The sequence below is a fragment of the Tachysurus fulvidraco genome, chromosome 16 (assembly GCF_022655615.1).
Source record: "Tachysurus fulvidraco isolate hzauxx_2018 chromosome 16, HZAU_PFXX_2.0, whole genome shotgun sequence".
NCBI classification, from domain to species: Eukaryota; Metazoa; Chordata; class Actinopteri; order Siluriformes; family Bagridae; genus Tachysurus; species Tachysurus fulvidraco.
In genome coordinates, this window is record NC_062533.1 from 11,507,363 (window position 1) to 11,525,684 (window position 18,322).

Below are 18,322 nucleotides of genomic sequence, written 5' to 3' on the forward strand. Positions count from 1 at the left end.
TTCCTGGGTTTTAAGCAGCTAAGCATTTTGCCCTTTTCTGCTACTGTCATGACTACACAGAAAAGAGCTTCTCCACAGATGTTTGTGGTGTTTGCTTCACTTAGAGCTGTCTCAATGCAGTGCTCCAGGAGGATAATTCCTCATGACCAGTTCTACATGTTATGGTTTTCTTTTTATATCACTGTTTGTATTAAGTTGGAGAGAGTGCAATCAGGGTACAAATAGGGCCTGGCATAAGATACTGCTTGGCATGTTCTCCCAAAAAAATCTAGAAAAAAATAGTTTAAGAAAATTCTAAAGTTATTTTCAGGACACAGTCAACTATTTGCAAAATTAGAATACGAAAGTAAGAAATTAGAACCCTCTTTAACGTTCTTAATTTTTTTTGCTTTCTTTCTAACATTTGCTTTTGCACTTTCTCTGTGTCTGTGATGTTCTTTATGATTTACAGCAGCTTGATGCACCACAGTGTTCCCACCAGCCTGATGAGGTGAGCTCTGCTTCTGTTCCCAGTGAGGCTGCTCCATTGAAAATTTATTGTGAGCCAGATATTTCTAGAAGCTATAACATGAGGTAACAGTTTATACCAAGAATTTATGTATGTTTTTCAATTAAATTTGATTTTAAGATTGCTTTATATATTCCTTAATCAGAAACAGCATAATGAGCCATGAAGATATGGGACAAGGTAAGTTGTATTCTTTTTTTTAGTTTTGTTTTGTTTGTTTTTGTTTGTCACTTGTGCTCTGAACATTACTGCGACTTGTCACCATAAGCAAGTGATCGGAAAGTCAGAAAAAAATAACAAACACATAATACTCCTGGTTTAGATTGCTAAAAGAAAGAATATGGGGTGAATAATTATCAAGAAAGTAATGTTTTTATAATTTTTTAAAAGACTTTAAAAGGAGCAGAACTCCAATTTGCAATACAGCAAAAGGTGACAGTAAGTGTGAGGAGGTTTTCTGTCTCTAGAGCTTATACAGATCTCTAGAGCTTATACAGAATGGTGCCAAAAAAAACCCCAACAACAACAAAGTGATCCAGTAAGTGGCAGTTCAGAGGGGTCAGATGAGAAAGGCCAGACTAATTTGAGCTGTCAGGAAGTCTAAGTTTCTGAAATACACGCTCTTTGCACTGGAAAAGCAGAAGTGCATCTCATTTACAACAAAGCTACAAATATACTGCCTTCCAGTGCTTTACATTCATTCCTTGTACATGACATTTTCTTTAACCATTTGACCTCACAGCACTCCTCTTTTCAATATGCTGGTTAATAATATGTAAAGGTTAACAGAATGAAAGTCCTGCAATTTTTGCAAATATTTTCTCTCTAACTTTTGTAGCTTTTTATTTATTGCAGGACTTTACTCATATTTTTTTCTCCAATGTACAGGTACAACTGATGTTAAACAGAGGTGTTCACAGGCATTGAAACCTTTCTCTACATATGGTGTGAGTGTTTTCCCTGGGAAGCATATTGAGAAGCCAAATACAAGGTTGGTATTTGTATATATACATTCATACATCTCTGTGTATCTGTATGTGTGTGTATATGCGAATAAGCATGTTATAAACAATATATTTATATTATTTCTGTAGTTTTAACTGAAATGAGATTTTTCTCCTTGCCATTATTTTGTGTGTTTGTTATAATCCGGATGTGTGTGTGATTTTATATATATATTTTTATAACCTTTTTTATAGGTTATAAAACAGGGCCTGGTATAATTTTACTCTTCTTCTAAAAAAGATTCTACTATGTAAAAAATAATGTCTTTTTTTTTTCTTTTTTCTTTTTTTTTTTTAAGATCATCTTCTGTGAGCCATAAATCTTTGAAGCTCCCAACACCCATTTTGAAATCTAGGCAGCCTGCATCAGTGTGTCCCACTGAAAAAGTAATAAAAATTTTTTTTATTTAAATACCTCACCATTTTTGGCCATTTTGTGTGTTTAATATTGTCTAGTAAAGGTGTTTACCTTGGGTTTCATTTGTCTCTTTGCTGTATGTTGTGGTTTCAGTTTTGAACTTTTTTCCTCTTTTTAGGATGCCTCTCTATCACGCTCTGAGGAGGCCATCGTCAATGCCCACTGGAATAAGACACTCTGCCGAAGCCCAGATGACACTTGTGATTTTGTACGTGCTGCTCAGTTGGCCTCCACACCATTCGGGGGACCAGCGAGGCAAAACCCCTCCGAAAGTGAGCGGATGGAAGAGCATGAATCCCTCAACAAAACTGGACCTGTTATTTTCAAAGAGCCAACCTCTGAGACCAGAGCTGTAACAAATAAACTAAGGTACTTCTTAAATTAATCATTTTTTTATTTATAAATGTGTAGAGAATTAGAAGAGAAATCAACATGGCATTTACATTTTTTCTACGTGACTGGACATAAATTCACAATTAAGCATCATAACTAAACCTGAATTTATAAACATGCTTTTGTTTAAGACTGCTGTCCATAAAGCAGCACTTCTTCATATAAACAGTAGATGGCATTGTCTCTCTTCTACACCATAGTAGAAAATGTATCATCATAAAACGTTAATCGCAATTAATCGTACAAGACATGTTTGGTGTCTGAAATTTGTTTTGCTTTGAGGCTAATGCGAGTAATAAATAATGGAAGCTGCAGCTTATATCATCACATACTTACTTCAGAAGACCTCATTTGTCAAAAGTACTTCAGCATAAGCAAATCAGAATCAAACAAACTTGGCTACTAGCTTTGCAACCTGAAATCTATATCTCCTACCTGAGACTCTTGCTTATGTATTGTCATACTAAATTATATGTCGGTAATGATGTATATTGTATTAATGTCTTTAAATATCAGAATAAGGTCCTCTCCTAATAAATGCAACACAATCTTAAGTAAAGTGATTTAGTTGCACAGTAGCTGTAGGTTTTCCTTCAGTTAGCAACATTAGCCTTACTGTTAATTACAGTTTAAAAACAACAGCAACAAAAAACACTTAAGTACAATGTAATCTGGAAATTTTGTGTTAATTTGTTCTTATCAGTTATGCCATATTAAATCAGTTCTCCAGTCACAGTGTTTGAATTTATCCAATAAGATCTGCAATAATTTAGCAAAATTTTATGAGTTAAATTAAACTTTTCAAGTGTGTATTTTTCATACGCAGCCCAATCCAGGAGATTAGTCACGAGTGGGGTTATAACTCCTTGGTTTCCACACGGAAAGAATCACCAAAAAAGGCTCAGTCAGGAATACCAGAGGTCATTCAGCCTACCATGGAACAAACCGTGTGTTCTACACTCGGTGAGTCAATCCTGTGTGAAAGGGTGGGGGAAAAAAAACACTGAACTCTTTAGCTGTAGCAGATGACAATATCAAGACTCTATCATTTTCTGAATCAAAATCTTACATACTGCTTAGTGGTGTGCTCTAAGTAAGCATGCAGCTTCATTCAGAAACCATATACATAGGGTCAGTTGGTAATATATAATTGTTAGATAGTTAAACTGCTTTGTCACAACATTTGGCTAGCTCTGTAATGAATTTTGCATGTGCCCTGTAAATCTTTGTTTTAGGAGAGATTGATACAGCGAATCCATGCAGTCTGGATGTCAGAAAAGCACTGCTTGATAATGTGGATCTGGGGTCTATTTCTAACTTCAGGAGGAAAGTTGGACCACTACCTGACCCTGATGATCTGCAGATTGGTACACTATTACATTTATATTATCTTTACATTTATTTAATTCAGTTGACTTCTGCCTAAATATTATTTATCATTCCAGATGATAAAACGCTGTTCTTCCTCAAAAAGATTGGTGATCAGGGAACGTGCCTATATTTTTCGAATGGTGGTTGTGTGCTGGTTAAGGTATGTCATACATGAATAAATTGATTAAATTTCAATTGCGATCCTGAAAATTGTTTGTTTTTACATTTTGTTGGTGCTGTCTTGTTCCCATCATATTTATATGTCTTACACATGTTTATAAGGAAGTACAAATATTTAATACTTTAATGATTGATTGTGACAAACAGAATATACAGAACACAACTGAGCATTTTACACTGCACACAGCAGTTTAGGATGCAGCTTTATAGAATAGTATACTTCCCAGTCCATACTACCCAGAGGGCAGGAAAATTTCAGCAGGTGCTGCCAGTGTCGTTTAAATCAAATCCCTACTGTCTAATACCAACAAGATAGGACAGGAAATATGATGCAATTTGAGGTTTTTCATGAATTTTCTTTTCTTTTCTTTGTTTTTTTAAATTGGTTTACATGATTATTTCAGCAGGCCACATACAGTAACTCTTTAAGGCTCTGTTGTTTAAACTTTAAAGAGAAAATAGTGAAACTAATGAATTATTAGAGAAACTTTCAGTTGGTGAGTATGATGTGTGTTCATGCAGAGCGGTGGGAACTTTTAGGACCTCTTGTATTGGTGTTCTTGTAGGTTTGCTTTGTTGTTGGAAAGATGTGATGAACAGTTTAATAAAGAAATGGTGTGATTTTTCTTGTAAAATTGTCACAATTATTTATTTTCTTACTTCATTAAGTTTTGCAATCATAGCATGAACGTTATAATATGATTCTGTTTTCCACATATGTTTGTTTATGTTGAGCTAAAATGTTTTCCATGTAAAATATCTAAAATGGAAACCAGTCTAGTGTTGTATCTTTCTGGATTGTGCAGATGGATGAATCTACAGTACCTTGGGATTTTTATATTAACTCTCAGCTGAGGGCCAGACTGCCTGCTGATCAACAGCATTGTCATGCTCAGAGCACCTGTTATCTCTATGAAAATGGATCTTTCACCTTGCTGCAGGTTCCTCAAGGGCAAACTATTCAAGTATGAGTTGTGTTTTTTTTTTTTTTTTTTTTTGAAATAATGATGCTGAGTAAAATGTCTACTACTGTGATTATTATTAACAAAAAAAAATTATCCTTCTCTGAATAGGAGTTATTAGAGGACCATGTGGATAGACGACACGTTCCACTTTTGGCCATTCGGTTATTGGAGATGGTGAAACAGATGCACTCATGTCGACTTGTTCACGGGGCTTTACAACCTGAAACACTAATAGTGTGCCACAGGTACAAAAAGTGTTACTGAAAGTATTAGTGTCTGTTGCTTTGCTGTTATAAAATGAATGGATGCCTCACACATCAATGTCTGAACTCAAGGAGCTTATATGTTGTTAACTGATTTTAGCTCTCATTTCTTGCTCTTCAAAACACCTTTTACTGTGGACAATATGTATAGGTCTTATAACCTGTTATTATAGACACACATGTAGCCTTTTTCTGTGTGGTATTGTGATATACTTGTGATGCCTAGTAGAAGGTTAGCCAGTTATGTTTATTTACAAAAATTAATTATTTGAATTTCATAATTTGATGTAAAAATTTTATGTTAAAGGCCTCACATACTTGTTTGCTTGAATGCTAATATATAATGATTGTTTTCCCAGCTGTAAAGACAGAGTTATCTGTATGGATTTCTCAAATTCATTGGACTTGGAACTGCAGACTGATGTGAAGACGGTGCAGTCTCTTCCTTCAGCTCAGGACTATATTAAGCAAGGCTTATTGTTGCCTTCTGCCTCTCCTTACCAAGTACATCTTATATCCAGATTTCCTAGATGACCATATTTTCTGAGATGAAATGTGTAGCATAAAACAAAATAACTGGTCTTCTCGTCTTACCTCTTGACAGCTGGACCTCTGTGGCATTGCAGAAATAGTGCACTTGCTGCTGTTTGGAAAAAACATGAAGATAATTAAGGAGACATCTTACTGGACATTGGCAGAGGACTGTGGACCTCTGGACTGGCAGAGGGCTCTTGACCCCAGGTGAGGGTATATAAAATTAGATTATTAGAACAGCGATTTACACTTTAATCCTAATAAATAATGATTTTACTGATTGCTGAGTAGACAATTATATTTTCTGTTTAACCTGTTTGGTCTCATTTCTAGCAACCTGTCTGATCCATTGTGGCAAGATTTTTTTCACAAACTTTTGAATCCAGAGGACAACTCAATAGAGAATATATTGACCGACCTAATCAACAACTTAAAGAACACTTTCTTTGAAGACTTGGATTGTCCGCTTTCTCTATAAAGTATTGTCAGTTTTTAGTGTATACTGTCAGTCTTTTTTTCTGTTTTTCTTTTTTTCTGTTGTGTTTTTCTAAAGGCTTCACTTACCTGATCGTAGTCATTGGCTGTTCATTTCACGCTACTTTTGTTTGTGTACTAGTGCTTTCATCCTCCATTAAACAGGAAAAATGTCACATTAAAGATCTTTTTTTTCTTCCATTTTTGTTTTATAATAAAACTGAAATGCCTGAAAAACAGTCTAGTTGTAAATCAAAGATTTTTTTTAACATTAAAGCACTATTCAGTATTATTAAACCTAAACAGATTGTTTTATTATTGTCGTTAAATGGAGATTGTACTTAGGTTTTCTTTGTGTTATTTTGCCGAAGCAAGCCTGTAGGCAAACTTTCTACAACAGAAACACCCAAAACCCATATACTTTGAATACTTTGAAGTTTTCTTTACTAACTTATATGACAAGTGGTCTTTCTCAGTAGCTGATCTGTTTGCATTTGAAGTGCTAGTAGGTAGGATGCCACCACCATAATCTACCACCATAAATCATAATCTCTCACCTTTCATTTAATGTGAGCCTTGAGGCAGTTGAGTCTGCAGGTGTTGGATGTTTGTTTACTGGGGGGGGGTGTTACGACTCCTCATTTGCTATTTAAATAGCTGTGCAATGAAGCGTTTCCTGGGATATGATCACTGTGTGAGCAAATAGCCGTTCCCTCTTACTCTACCTCAAAGATCTGGACTGTCTGTCTGTGGGATCGGAACACTTATGAATAGGAATGGATTTGGGCTTAGACCTGTAAGTGAAACTCCTTAATTATTTAGGTGTTCTGTTCATTAAAAGGATATATAATATGTGTGTGTGTGTGTGTGTGTGTATATATAATATAAAATTTTTTGTGTGAAAATAAAACTAGGCAGTTGGAACTGGATGCTAGGCAGCCTGAACACCAATACTGCACCTGGTTGTGTTAACTGTATCATGTGTGTACTTGTCTGTACACATATTTGGCTTAACCCAGTGTGACGTACCTCCAGGGTGTGGCAAGCAAATTATTTTTTCTTAATATACAATGTATTACTGCTGTTTGTTTTAAGGACCCAAAGATGAAAGGAGCTAATCAGAATTATTGTGTGGATTAAGGAGACCCATCAATCACCACCAATTTGTGCATCATTATAATATTGGCAAACTTCCCAAGGTAGGTTAGGAAATTAAAGAAACTCTTTTGCTGCTTTAACTTGAACATAAACCAACACATTTCTTATTTTTATATATGTCCTGTTCAGTAACATGCAGAGGCTTAGCCCTTTTAGACAGACACAATGCCATTCAAAATGGCTTTGTCCTATTTAAAGTCCAGCAACCCATAATAATTCTCAGTAATCATAGCAACTCTTAATACTTATGGGTTTTTTTTTTAATCTGATCTAGAAGCAATTAAAACAAGCATATGGAAATTCAGTTATGGTAACAAATAAGCCCTAACAGGGACCATTTTAACCAGCCTCACACCTCCTCCACAGAGGAACGCACCCAACTCATCCCAACATGTGCTGGCCTGTGTGCTGCATGTTGACAGGAGCAGCTACCACGGCTGTGTGTGCAGAGACATACAGTCTGTGAGGTATTGTGTGTGTGAGTGTCTTGTTGAGTTATCCTGAAGCACATTTTCTGCTTCTAGACAGAAAGGTAAGGCGTTTCTCTTCTTTGCTCTCTTGGGTCTATTCTTCTAAGGACAGAGTAAGAAGGCAGAGGGAAAGGGCGGCAAAAAAAGACCTTGAACAAAAGGTAGTAAGACAAAATATTCAAGTGGGAAGGTCGAGATACAGGAAGGGTAGTGACTCAGCAGGCAATCTTTTCTTTGTTCAACTTTCATTTATGCTTTTATTATTTTGTTGTTTGAAATGCAGACAAAAAAGGTTCGTGTTTAATATCAGAAGATATGTTTTTATTCATTTTGGTCTCACTTACCAGGATGGGATTCAGGATGCAGATATTTATGGCACTTTTGGAACTTGGTTAGGTGGGACAGAGACAGAAAGATTTGACCTGAACTGATTCAGTGGAATATCTGTCCAGGAACGATCACATAAGTGTCTTTGAGCTGTCTTAATGGAGAAGTAACTCTTAATGACAGGTAGTGGTTAGCTCTTCTGCAGGACTTAATTAGCTGTGCAGTGTGCAGGAATCTTGCCTCTATTAAGATACTACTTTTGAGTCAGTAAGTTAGTGGACAGGACGTGAGCACTTTGTATACCAGCTAAGACTGTAAATTAGGACATGATGAATGTGTTCAGTGATTCAACATCAGCGACTGCTTTAGGAAAATTGGTCAAGCTTACAATTCCTTGGGCATTGTTTTGACTTGTTCTCCCTTCAGTCAACTTCAGATTTATTTGCATCATTCATAAAAGCTTGTGATTTGAACTATTTGAACATATGGGGAACATTATACATGTGTTTTCAATAAGTGCATACTTTTCTGCAAAAAGCTGGATTTAAAATTAGTGTCACCCTCTACTACCAATTACTATTAGTTAAATATAGAGAAAATAACCACTGATCCTTTTCCTTTTTGTCTAAAAGCTTCGAAACAAGACAGCAAATATGTGTGTCTCCAACCATTCCTTCATCTAGGACATTTCAAGTTTATATGCTGTACTTTGTTCATATGGACTGTTCTTATCAGTTCAGACCAGAGTATTTCAGTAGGGTTCACATCAGAGAGACATCTATAATATATTTGTACATAAAGAATGTGAATCTGAACCAGTTTGTCTGATGCAGCACAAATTCATCAGGAATCTCAACAGCTGGGTGATACGCAATATTCATTTTCTGTCTGAGTGCTCAAACTGACAGATCAAAAGATGGTTAAGGGCTTTGCTCAAGGGTCCAGCAATGGCACCTTGGCAGTTCTATGGCTTAAACCCCCAATCTTCTGAGCTGTAACAACTATGACTTAATTGTTGACAAGGTGTGAATCTGTATGGAAATGTATGATTATATATGCATCTGTATATCTATGTACATAGTGGCCTACAATGGACTCTACAATTAAAACTCTATTTTGCCTCATGTCCAGTGCACCTAGATGACAGCCATCAGGTCAACAAATGCATAAAAAGTGCACTGGACAGTCAGCTGTAGGAGAAAGTGTTTTATCACACTGATCTCTCAGAGCTCTGTTTGTGCATGCATGCAGTGTAATTTAACTCACTAGAGGCGAGTCTGAATCCTAGCTGGCTAGCTTTAACTATCTGGCTAAAAGACGAAGTGAAGAACAACATTCCCACACTTGCAGAATTCTAATCTGTTGCTTTCTCATGACTATTTGTGAAGCTGTGCTACTTTTCAAAAAGTATGATGTGTCCAAAAAGACCAATCAAATTTGACGATTCCAGTGGTACTCCTTACACTAACCAATCTTTTTTAATTTATTTTTTATTTTTAACAAGAAGGTACTAGATTAGTAGTCTTATCTGCATTTGAGGCTTGCTGGCCAGAAAAAATGAATAAACAAATGTTACTAGAGTTGTTCAAAGGTTGTATAATTTATTGAGCCATTATCTCAGCTTGTGCACTAGATTTCAAATAAATAAATCATCACATAAATTCTAAAGAAATATTTTATAATAAACGTATAAATGCATGCATGTATCTTCAACATATGGTCATAAAAACCTTTGAACATTTTAAAACATTTACAACTTATAAATGTCTGCAAATAATCAATCATTTAAATAAATGTCTATTAATCATGCTATTATTTGATGATATTTGTCAATAATTATTCAACATGCACCTTTGCCTTATAGATGACTGTGATCAGCTTGCACCAAGAATAACAGCTTGATGATGTGGTCTAAATGAAAGACTTCCATCACTAAAAATAACCTCTGGCTGACAGGAACTTTGAGGTTTTATATATATATTTATAGTACTGAAGACAATTGTGTTTGTGATCACAAGAGAAATGTGAGATGATAGATTAGAATATCAGCTTTCTAGAAATTAAATGCTAAATGATTATTTAGAATTATGTATTAGATGTGGCATTAGAAGTATACGATATATCTCTAGTAGCTCTATTTGAGTCTATTGTTCAGGCTTCTGTAAACTCTTCACTAGTCACTGTGTAGCTTTATCGCATGATCATTCTGCTCTATTTGATGTTCACTTGTGAGTAAATATTGACTGCCCTACTTAAACAAGGATATAGCCTGTAGATATTTTTCAGGTATGAACACAGTATATCAACATGTTATACTCCACTGTGAAACGTCTAAAGCACATGACATATCTTTAAATGACATTGCACTATATAAATAGGCTTCCCAACCCAAAAGATTTCTCAATATAATTAAACAAAGATGCACTTTAACCTTACAAGGTTTATTAATTAATTCTATAATCAGTTAATGATAACACCCATCACTTCATATGTTAAATTTGTTCTCACCCTTATTTGTGTTTATGCGTCCATTTCTGTTGCTTTGTGTCTGCTGTTAAATGTGCCAAGCCTTTATTCTGGGTTGGGATTAGAACACAGAGGCAAGACACACAAGCAGATGTAACAAATCAGGAATGTAATCAGTCAGGCATTGACACTGTAACTCCTGTAATTCCTGTTGCAGGCATGTGATTGATTGTAAAGTGGAAAAATTGAGGACAGCATCCATTTTTATTGTTATTCAAGGTCATGGTACTCTAACTCCATTAGTGGTAGTGTTAACAGTGGTGTGGTGAAAGGGAACTGCAAACAAGGCGGCATGTGCTTTGGCCAATATAACCCAGCCCGAAACATAACTCATTGATGCTGTTTATTTTATAGACCACAGACCTTTGCATGGAGGGGTGTGTTTTCTTTTGGGTGTGTAGAAATTTTCTCTCCACCTACTCCTCACTCAAGAGAATTCAAGGACTCATGCTGACCTGTGACGCATTGTTTGTATTGTGCTCTGATTTTTTTTTTTTACTCTGACGGACGTAGATGTGGTGAGGTGTTGCCAGTTGTCGGTGTCAAGCTGATGTGGTTTCCCAGAGTCTTTCTGTGTTGGGGAAGATGAAGAACACAAGAAAAAATAGATTTTATTTTTATTTTCCCCAGGCCTTTAAAATGTTCCAGAGGAAGAAGAAGAAAAGGAAGATAGAGATCTCTGCACCCAAGAACTTTGAGCACCGGGTACACACTTCGTATGATGCTGCTCGGGACTGTTTTTTAGGACTACCACCACAATGGCAAAGTGTAATAGAAACACTTAAGAGACCGAAGCCGTTGGTGGATCCTTCCAACATAACATCTGTACATCATAAGAAGGAGAAGGTACAGGATTTGTTCTCTATTTGTCATAAAGAAAGTATGCAGAAATGATTGGGTGTGTGTGTGCAAGAATAGTTGTTGTGTGTAAAAGGATTATTCTTTTTCTGTGCTTGTTTATGGGAAATATACTATATCTGTTAGTGTTACTGTAGGTACTACAAGTTCAACTAAATGTTTAAAAAAAATTGTATTAAAATATACAGTGTAAAGTGATACCAAAATACAATAATAGTTACAGTAAATGTTTGACTCTATTCTACTCTGTCACTCTCCCACCACATGTACTGAGCTTATACTGTCTAAATGTGGCACTCATTTGTAAGTAGTGCTCATTTTATGAAAACGATTTTTATTCATCCATTTAATGAAAAATAAAGGAAAAGCTGAAATTTATGTAAAGGCAAATATGATAGGCAAGTTCCCTTGTCTCTATGAGTAAGAAAAATCTTAAAACACAAACATGGCTACAGGTCTGTGAGGAAATTAAATAGTTTTGTTGTTTTGACACATGACATAGCTTGTATTTCCTGGACAAGCTCTTGCCTCTGGGTGTTGTATTAGTTACACTTTTACAAAGTTACAAAATGTGCTTTGTATCCTTGTATTTCAATGAATACGTTTTAGTAGAATTGTAGGCAGAAAATATAAAGCATTCCATGAAGTCACACAAAAAAGCATATACTGTACCCCCCCGCGCACGCACACACACACACACACACACACACACACACACACACACACACACACACACACACACACACACACACACACACACGCACACACACGCACTCTGGGAGACAGTAACAATATAATAGATGATAGCCTTAGCAAATAGCCTATAACTAAAGCACAGATCAACATGAAACGTCTGGCCATATCTGCTGTATCGAAATGATCAGCTGGTGAAATATGGAATATGGATGGGGGGAGGGTAATGCTGCCACTAAACAGCATATATATATATATATATATATATATATATATATATATATATATATATATATATATATATATATAACGATTAAACAGGTTGTGATTTACATTAACAATGCATGCAAGCGAGCAGCTACATGAAGCAGTTAAACAATAATTTGAATCTCTTGAAGCAGCAATTTGTTAATATTGTCTGGCTAGTTGTTAGCAGCACATAAGCTACTCTTCATGCAGAAATTTGTGTAAATGTTTTAGATAGTTCTGTTGTATAAAACAGTATAAAACAATACTGTTGTCAGATACTAAGTCTGCCGGCAAGGTGGCCTATCTATATGGATGTATCGATGTAGATTAATAGATACATAATAATGAGAAAAAATATGTTTTTTATAATCTTTGTCTGTATATGGAAGCTTCAACTTGGTCTGAATACAGCAGCCTGCAGCCTTACCTGTTAAGTCCTGCATTCACTTGCTTATGACATGTTATGTAAATCCCCAAATGGATTGGCTTCTTAATATCTTAAGTAAGTTAACTTACAGTAACTGTTACTGTTTAAGTAAAGGAAGTTACATTATAATGTAAATATTGGCACTCCATTAGCACTAGTAATGAAAATAGAACAGTAAATATATACAGAAAGTGAAGTGAGTTTTCTACATGCATACTGAAGTTGTATATTTTTAAAGATCGTTCGATACTGAATATTATGTTTCCAATTACTCACAATTTTAATGCTTCCATGCATTGTGCTTTCTTAACCCAGAACATTGTGCGGGGCAGTTTTATTGGACATGGAGACTACATTGCATCAGCAATTGCTGAAATGTCTAGGCTTTCTGTTACCAGCTCCAACTCACTCAGGAGGACTAGTGTGTCTCTTCGAAAACGAGCCAAGTCCTTGGGACGCCTGGGTGACCTGGTTGAGGGGGAAACATATCAGTATCAGGAACTCAATGAAAAGAAACATCAATATAGCCAGTCTGTGTTAGGTTGGCATGACTGGACACGGCAAGTCTATAGTGAAAACGGAAGCCCACAACCTGGGGGAAAAAAGAGTGCCACTCTCCAACCTAATGGGCTACCACCAAGAGCCAAGTCTATTATTGAAGTCAGTACAGCATCTACAACAACACCGCCACTTATGCCAAGGGATATTTTAGGTTTACAAGGAGCAGGTCATGAAAGCAACTATGCCCACAGTGAGAAACTAGGACTGTATAATCCCAGCATGGCTCAGAGAAGCAGTAAGGCCAACCAAAGGCCTGTGTCCTGCCTCTACAATACTCCCACCTTAAGCCAAGGGTCAAAGGTCACCCCAAGGGTGCCTCCAATCACAGAGCTTGCCTTAGTATCTGTGGAGACCTCAAGGAGGCCATATTCCACTTATGACCTAAAGGTAATATCAAAAATTACAGCCACATGTTAAAAGTAGTAATATGTGAATCGCAAGTCATTTATTAGATTTTTTTTACTTAATCTTTGTTATACAGTAGGTAATTTATAGTTTTATATATATATATTATCTGTTGTTCTATTACAGACAAACTCAAGGGGGTTCCCAGCCATCGCAAAACCAAATGGTACCAGCAGTCCCAAACTAGAGTATAGCACCCACTCTCACTCACAGCTCTCCAGCAATGCAACAATCAGATCTCCTAATAATGCCTCAGTACCTCCTATACAGGACAGTCCAACTCAGCCTCGGCCATCGCCTACAGGTTCCCCCTCCACTAACATTTCTGGGGCTTACTCTCCCTGTCTAAGGACTGCTGAGCCAGACAGTACCATATGTGAGCAGCCTGGAGTCACTCATGCACAATTCAAGGCTGCTCTGCAAATGGTAGTGGACAAAGGGGACCCCCGCACCTATTTAGAAAACTTTGTGAAGATTGGTGAAGGCTCAACAGGAGTTGTCTGTATTGCGCGGGAGAAGCATAGTGGGAAACAGGTAGCCGTGAAAATGATGGATCTGAGGAAACAGCAAAGGAGAGAGCTGCTCTTTAATGAAGTATGTCCTGTTGTACTCACTTTAATATGAAAGATCTGTAGTTAATATTGATTAGTTGCAAATGCATTCTTCATATTCTTATTTTATTACTGTTTTCACCATCTCTGCTTCTGAATATGTAATTGTTTGTGGAGCATTTTAGATAATAACTGTGAATTTGATTTTAGCATGTTTAAAAATCGTATTTTTTAGGTGGTTATCATGAGAGACTACAGGCACAAGAATGTGGTTGAGATGTACAAGAGTGCTCTAGTGGAGGAGGAGCTTTGGGTCATAATGGAGTACTTGCAGGGCGGCGCTTTAACCAACATAGTATCTGAAACTAGGTGAGCAACAAATAAAACAATAAATCATGTTTTAAGCCCAGTGGTCCCATATAGACCTACATTCATTGGCCATTTTAACAGAAATACCTACCATATAGAACCATGTGTTTTGGATTGTGGTCCATTTCTGGCCCAACAGTACAGCAGATGTAAATAGTGAGTTTCTGGTACAGTTCTATCTCGCTCATCAATGTTAATTTTTTTTTTTTTATCAAACAAAAAATATCCAGCCAGCAGCATCCATGGATCTAAAACTGACACTTATACATAAATTCACAATTTTTTCATGTACAGCAATTGTTTAGGGAGAAAAGCAAGCTGTGACTGAAATAATATCTGGTCAGGGGTGTAGCAGATGGGATACAGTCAGCAATTTCACCTGAATGCTAGGTTCACCTCATAAAATATTAAAATACATCTCCAGTGAGGTAGCTAACATAACAGATGAGTTTTAATTGCCATACTAAAGAGGAGCTTGGTGGAGAATGGAGATAAACACATTTTACTTGGATTTTGATGTAGATCAAATCATATTATAGGTTAAGTATAAGAGGCATAATTGTTTTAAAGGCTGTGTGAAGTATTGTTTTAACTATATGTTATTGGCTTCACAAAGACTGCCACTGAAACCTTTGCTTCTCAAACAGGACTAAGCAGAAAAACAAGATTATGTTTACAGTTGAATACATAGATTAACTCAGCTACTCACACCCATTCATCTTCACATGACTTAAAGTCTCCCAAGGCTAAGATCACTATACATATACACTATACAACTCTACCGAGGCTGATCACTATACATTCTCTATGTGTGTGTCTGTGTGTCTGTGTGTGTGTGTACTTGCACAATCAGGTTGACAGAGGAGCAGATAGCTACAGTGTGTGACGGTGTGCTACAGGCTCTAGCCTATCTCCATGCACAAGGTGTCATCCACCGAGACATCAAGAGTGACTCAATATTACTAACGCTGGATGGGAGAGTAAGTGCAGCTTCTAATGGAAGTCACTGTGATGTTTGTACACATCAGTGTGTCAAATATATCAATAACTATTCAGTTAACCAGTATTTCTTACATAGTATGCATAATACACAGGAGAACAAACACATATGGATATGTTCTCTTTTTTCAAGATAAAGCTGTCAGACTTTGGATTCTGTGCTCAGATCAGCAAAGACATTCCAAAGAGGAAGTCATTAGTTGGAACACCATATTGGATGGCTCCAGAGGTTATCTCCAAAACCCCATATGGAACAGAGGTAAAGAAATTGTGCGATCCAAAAGTGAATTTTATTTTTCAATTGAAAAAAATGTAAAATGATTCTTTAGGCTATCCGAAGATCAGAATCAGAATCAGCTTTATTGCCAGGCATGTTTTCACATGCGAGGAATTTGTTTTAGTGACATAATCTCCACAGTGTAACAGAATGACATATGTAGTATAGATGAAATGTACACATTTACAGGTGTGAAATGTGCAGTTAAAATAAACATATGAAATATACATATGCAAATAAGTATACAATATATACAATTTGTATGTACACATGTGCAATTGTGAAATGTGCAGTTGAAGTAAACATAAACATTCAGACAATATGTACAGAGTGCAAGTAGGAAATGTGCAATTGAGGTATACATAGTGCAAATATTATGTATAATGTATTATGTATAATGCTCTGTATCAGTTTTTTGGGTAAATATACTGAACATTTTTCCTTTTTGTTATCATGTCATGTTCTCAGTAACATTTCCGTCACTGACCATTTTTAAACCACAATCTGGAATCTATATTTAGACACTGACAGTTAATATCTATCTCTTATCACCTGAGTTATTTTCTACTCTTGGATTAAGACCTGTGGTTTTGAGGGTGTTGTGGTCACTGACATTTGCTAGAATCTCCCCCCTTTTCACAAGAATACAATCCTTGACACATTCTAACTTACAAACTTTCAATTATTTGGAAAATCGTATTTTTCCACAGATCATAGCACGATGATGATCTGAGATAAATGCATACCTATTAATTCTTACAGATAAGAAGGATTTAATTTATTTGTGTAGGTGGATGTGTGGTCTTTGGGCATTATGGTGGTGGAGATGGTTGATGGAGAGCCTCCATATTTCAGTGAGACTCCAGTAGCTGCTATGAAGAGATTGAGAGACGAAGCAGCACCTTCTGTCAGAAATACACACAAGGCAAGACTGTAATTATATAAATGAAATTGGTAAACTGTTGAAGTCAGTGATTGTCTATAGATTTATAATAATCAGCTACACAACCTTGGGACTGGTTTGTAAAGCACTGGAAAGTTTATAGTATTTTCTCTCCATTGCTAGAGTTTCACGTCTGCCATGTACAACATTTTTGGAAATTATTCATGCTGAAATAAATCTGAAATATTTTTCACATATACACAAATGCTAATTAAAGCATGCATATAATACACGAGCATATGGTATACTTAACACTTCAGTTTGCACAAATAGAAACTAGTATTTCAGTTTAATTGCTGGACTTTTTTATGAATGTTTTCCCTTCTTCAGCAGATGTCACCAGTGCTGAGAGACTTTTTGGAATCCATGTTGACAAAGGACCCTCTGGAGAGATCGAGTGCTACTGATCTACTCAAGCACCCTTTCCTGCTGCAAAGTGGTTCTCCTCGATGTCTGGTGCCTCTTGTGGAACAGTATCGGAAACGCATGTCTCGCTGTTGAACAGCGCTACAGAACTGTATAAGCCGAATACAGAAACTCTAAAATACAATTTGTGAATGTGAACTACTTATGCCCATCAGTGATCTGACCTCCATCAGTGATCTGACCTCCATGGTCAGTATTTTCTTTTGAATACATTTACTTTTTTTTTTCTTTTTTTTTATCTACCCTAGATAAATGGCCACTAGAGCTGTTGACTCTCATGAAGTATATGAAATTCCACAAGTTAACTTCACTATAAAAAAGAAAACTTCATTATAGCAAGTACATCTCAGTATTACTCATTACATAACAGAAATTTATTAAAAGATTTTGCAAAGTCTAATTTTTCACTTTTATATTAATGTGTAGTATTTCGATAATTGTCAGTTCCTAAATTCCATTGCATCCTTAAAAATACCTAGTGTATTGCTGATAAATTAAATGATAAAGGAATGTATTTATTTGATATTGGCACTAATCATCTTGAAAAAAATGAATGCATAATTTCCATTATAATCTGTCTTTCTGAAGTGATGGCCCTAATTGCGTAGGTAGGTTAGTCTGCTCAACGAAATCTATTTTATATTAAAGCACTTATTCCTGACATTAGAGCAAATTGTTGTTATATTTTGTTACATCAGTTGCATTTCAAAGTGAAATGTTCCACTTTCCCTCAGATTTAAAGAATATAATTCAGTGTTAATTCCACATACTGTAATTCCATTCTGAATCACTTTACGGTTCTTGTTAACAACGATATTCTGGAGTCATGATTCATGGTATACTATTCAAACATATGAAATGATGATTCTGTGCATGCATATGTCAATAATGAGCAGCAAACAGGACCGGGATATATAATCCAGAGTTTTTTTAGAAGGCAGTTCTGGGGTTAGTATACGTGCTGTTCATTAAA

General features: G+C 36.1%; 2 protein-coding genes across 10 annotated transcripts in view; both read left to right on the top strand.

Moving 5' to 3' along the window:
* bub1ba (BUB1 mitotic checkpoint serine/threonine kinase Ba) overlaps window positions 1-6,349 on the top strand; it is a 9,133-nt gene extending 2,784 nt beyond the window's left edge. Inside the window, exons 4-16 of one of the 2 annotated variants that reach the window (XM_027166147.2) lie at window positions 452-573; window positions 654-688; window positions 1,397-1,499; window positions 1,812-1,899; window positions 2,049-2,299; window positions 3,150-3,286; window positions 3,559-3,690; window positions 3,769-3,854; window positions 4,681-4,839; window positions 4,948-5,084; window positions 5,462-5,606; window positions 5,707-5,843; window positions 5,970-6,349. In XM_027166147.2, the coding sequence (XP_027021948.2) occupies window positions 452-573; window positions 654-688; window positions 1,397-1,499; window positions 1,812-1,899; window positions 2,049-2,299; window positions 3,150-3,286; window positions 3,559-3,690; window positions 3,769-3,854; window positions 4,681-4,839; window positions 4,948-5,084; window positions 5,462-5,606; window positions 5,707-5,843; window positions 5,970-6,114 (1,677 nt within the window). In that variant the 3' untranslated portion in view covers window positions 6,115-6,349. The remainder of the gene's footprint in view (window positions 1-451; window positions 574-653; window positions 689-1,396; window positions 1,500-1,811; window positions 1,900-2,048; window positions 2,300-3,149; window positions 3,287-3,558; window positions 3,691-3,768; window positions 3,855-4,680; window positions 4,840-4,947; window positions 5,085-5,461; window positions 5,607-5,706; window positions 5,844-5,969) is intronic. The other variant, XM_027166148.2, reaches the window with a different exon arrangement.
* Window positions 6,350-6,486: 137 nt separating this feature from the next.
* pak6b (p21 protein (Cdc42/Rac)-activated kinase 6b) lies at window positions 6,487-17,441 on the top strand. Of its 8 annotated transcripts, none has more exons than XM_027166143.2 (12): window positions 6,487-6,906; window positions 7,206-7,309; window positions 7,635-7,800; window positions 9,930-10,031; window positions 11,222-11,437; window positions 13,134-13,766; window positions 13,911-14,378; window positions 14,571-14,704; window positions 15,558-15,684; window positions 15,837-15,962; window positions 16,771-16,905; window positions 17,257-17,441. In XM_027166143.2, the coding sequence occupies exons 5-12, from the start codon at window positions 11,231-11,233 to the stop codon at window positions 17,422-17,424; spliced, it is 1,998 nt and encodes a 665-aa protein (XP_027021944.2). In that variant the 5' UTR covers window positions 6,487-6,906; window positions 7,206-7,309; window positions 7,635-7,800; window positions 9,930-10,031; window positions 11,222-11,230; the 3' UTR covers window positions 17,425-17,441. The 8 variants fall into 8 exon arrangements, with proteins under 8 accessions (XP_027021944.2, XP_047657465.1, XP_027021945.2 ...); XM_047801509.1 differs by having other exon boundaries at window positions 7,635-7,746; XM_027166144.2 differs by lacking the exon at window positions 9,930-10,031.
* Window positions 17,442-18,322: the final 881 nt, after the last annotated feature.

Excerpts from the sequence above, each read along its gene's own strand:
- pak6b (XM_027166142.2), top strand. The coding sequence starts at position 11,177 with ATGAAGAACACAAGAAAAAATAGATTTTATTTTTATTTTCCCCAGGCC. Across the intron at positions 11,438-13,133 it reads TACATCATAAGAAGGAGAAG|AACATTGTGCGGGGCAGTTT; the intron begins GTACAGGATTTG and ends TTCTTAACCCAG. Across the intron at positions 14,705-15,557 it reads AACATAGTATCTGAAACTAG|GTTGACAGAGGAGCAGATAG; the intron begins GTGAGCAACAAA and ends TTGCACAATCAG.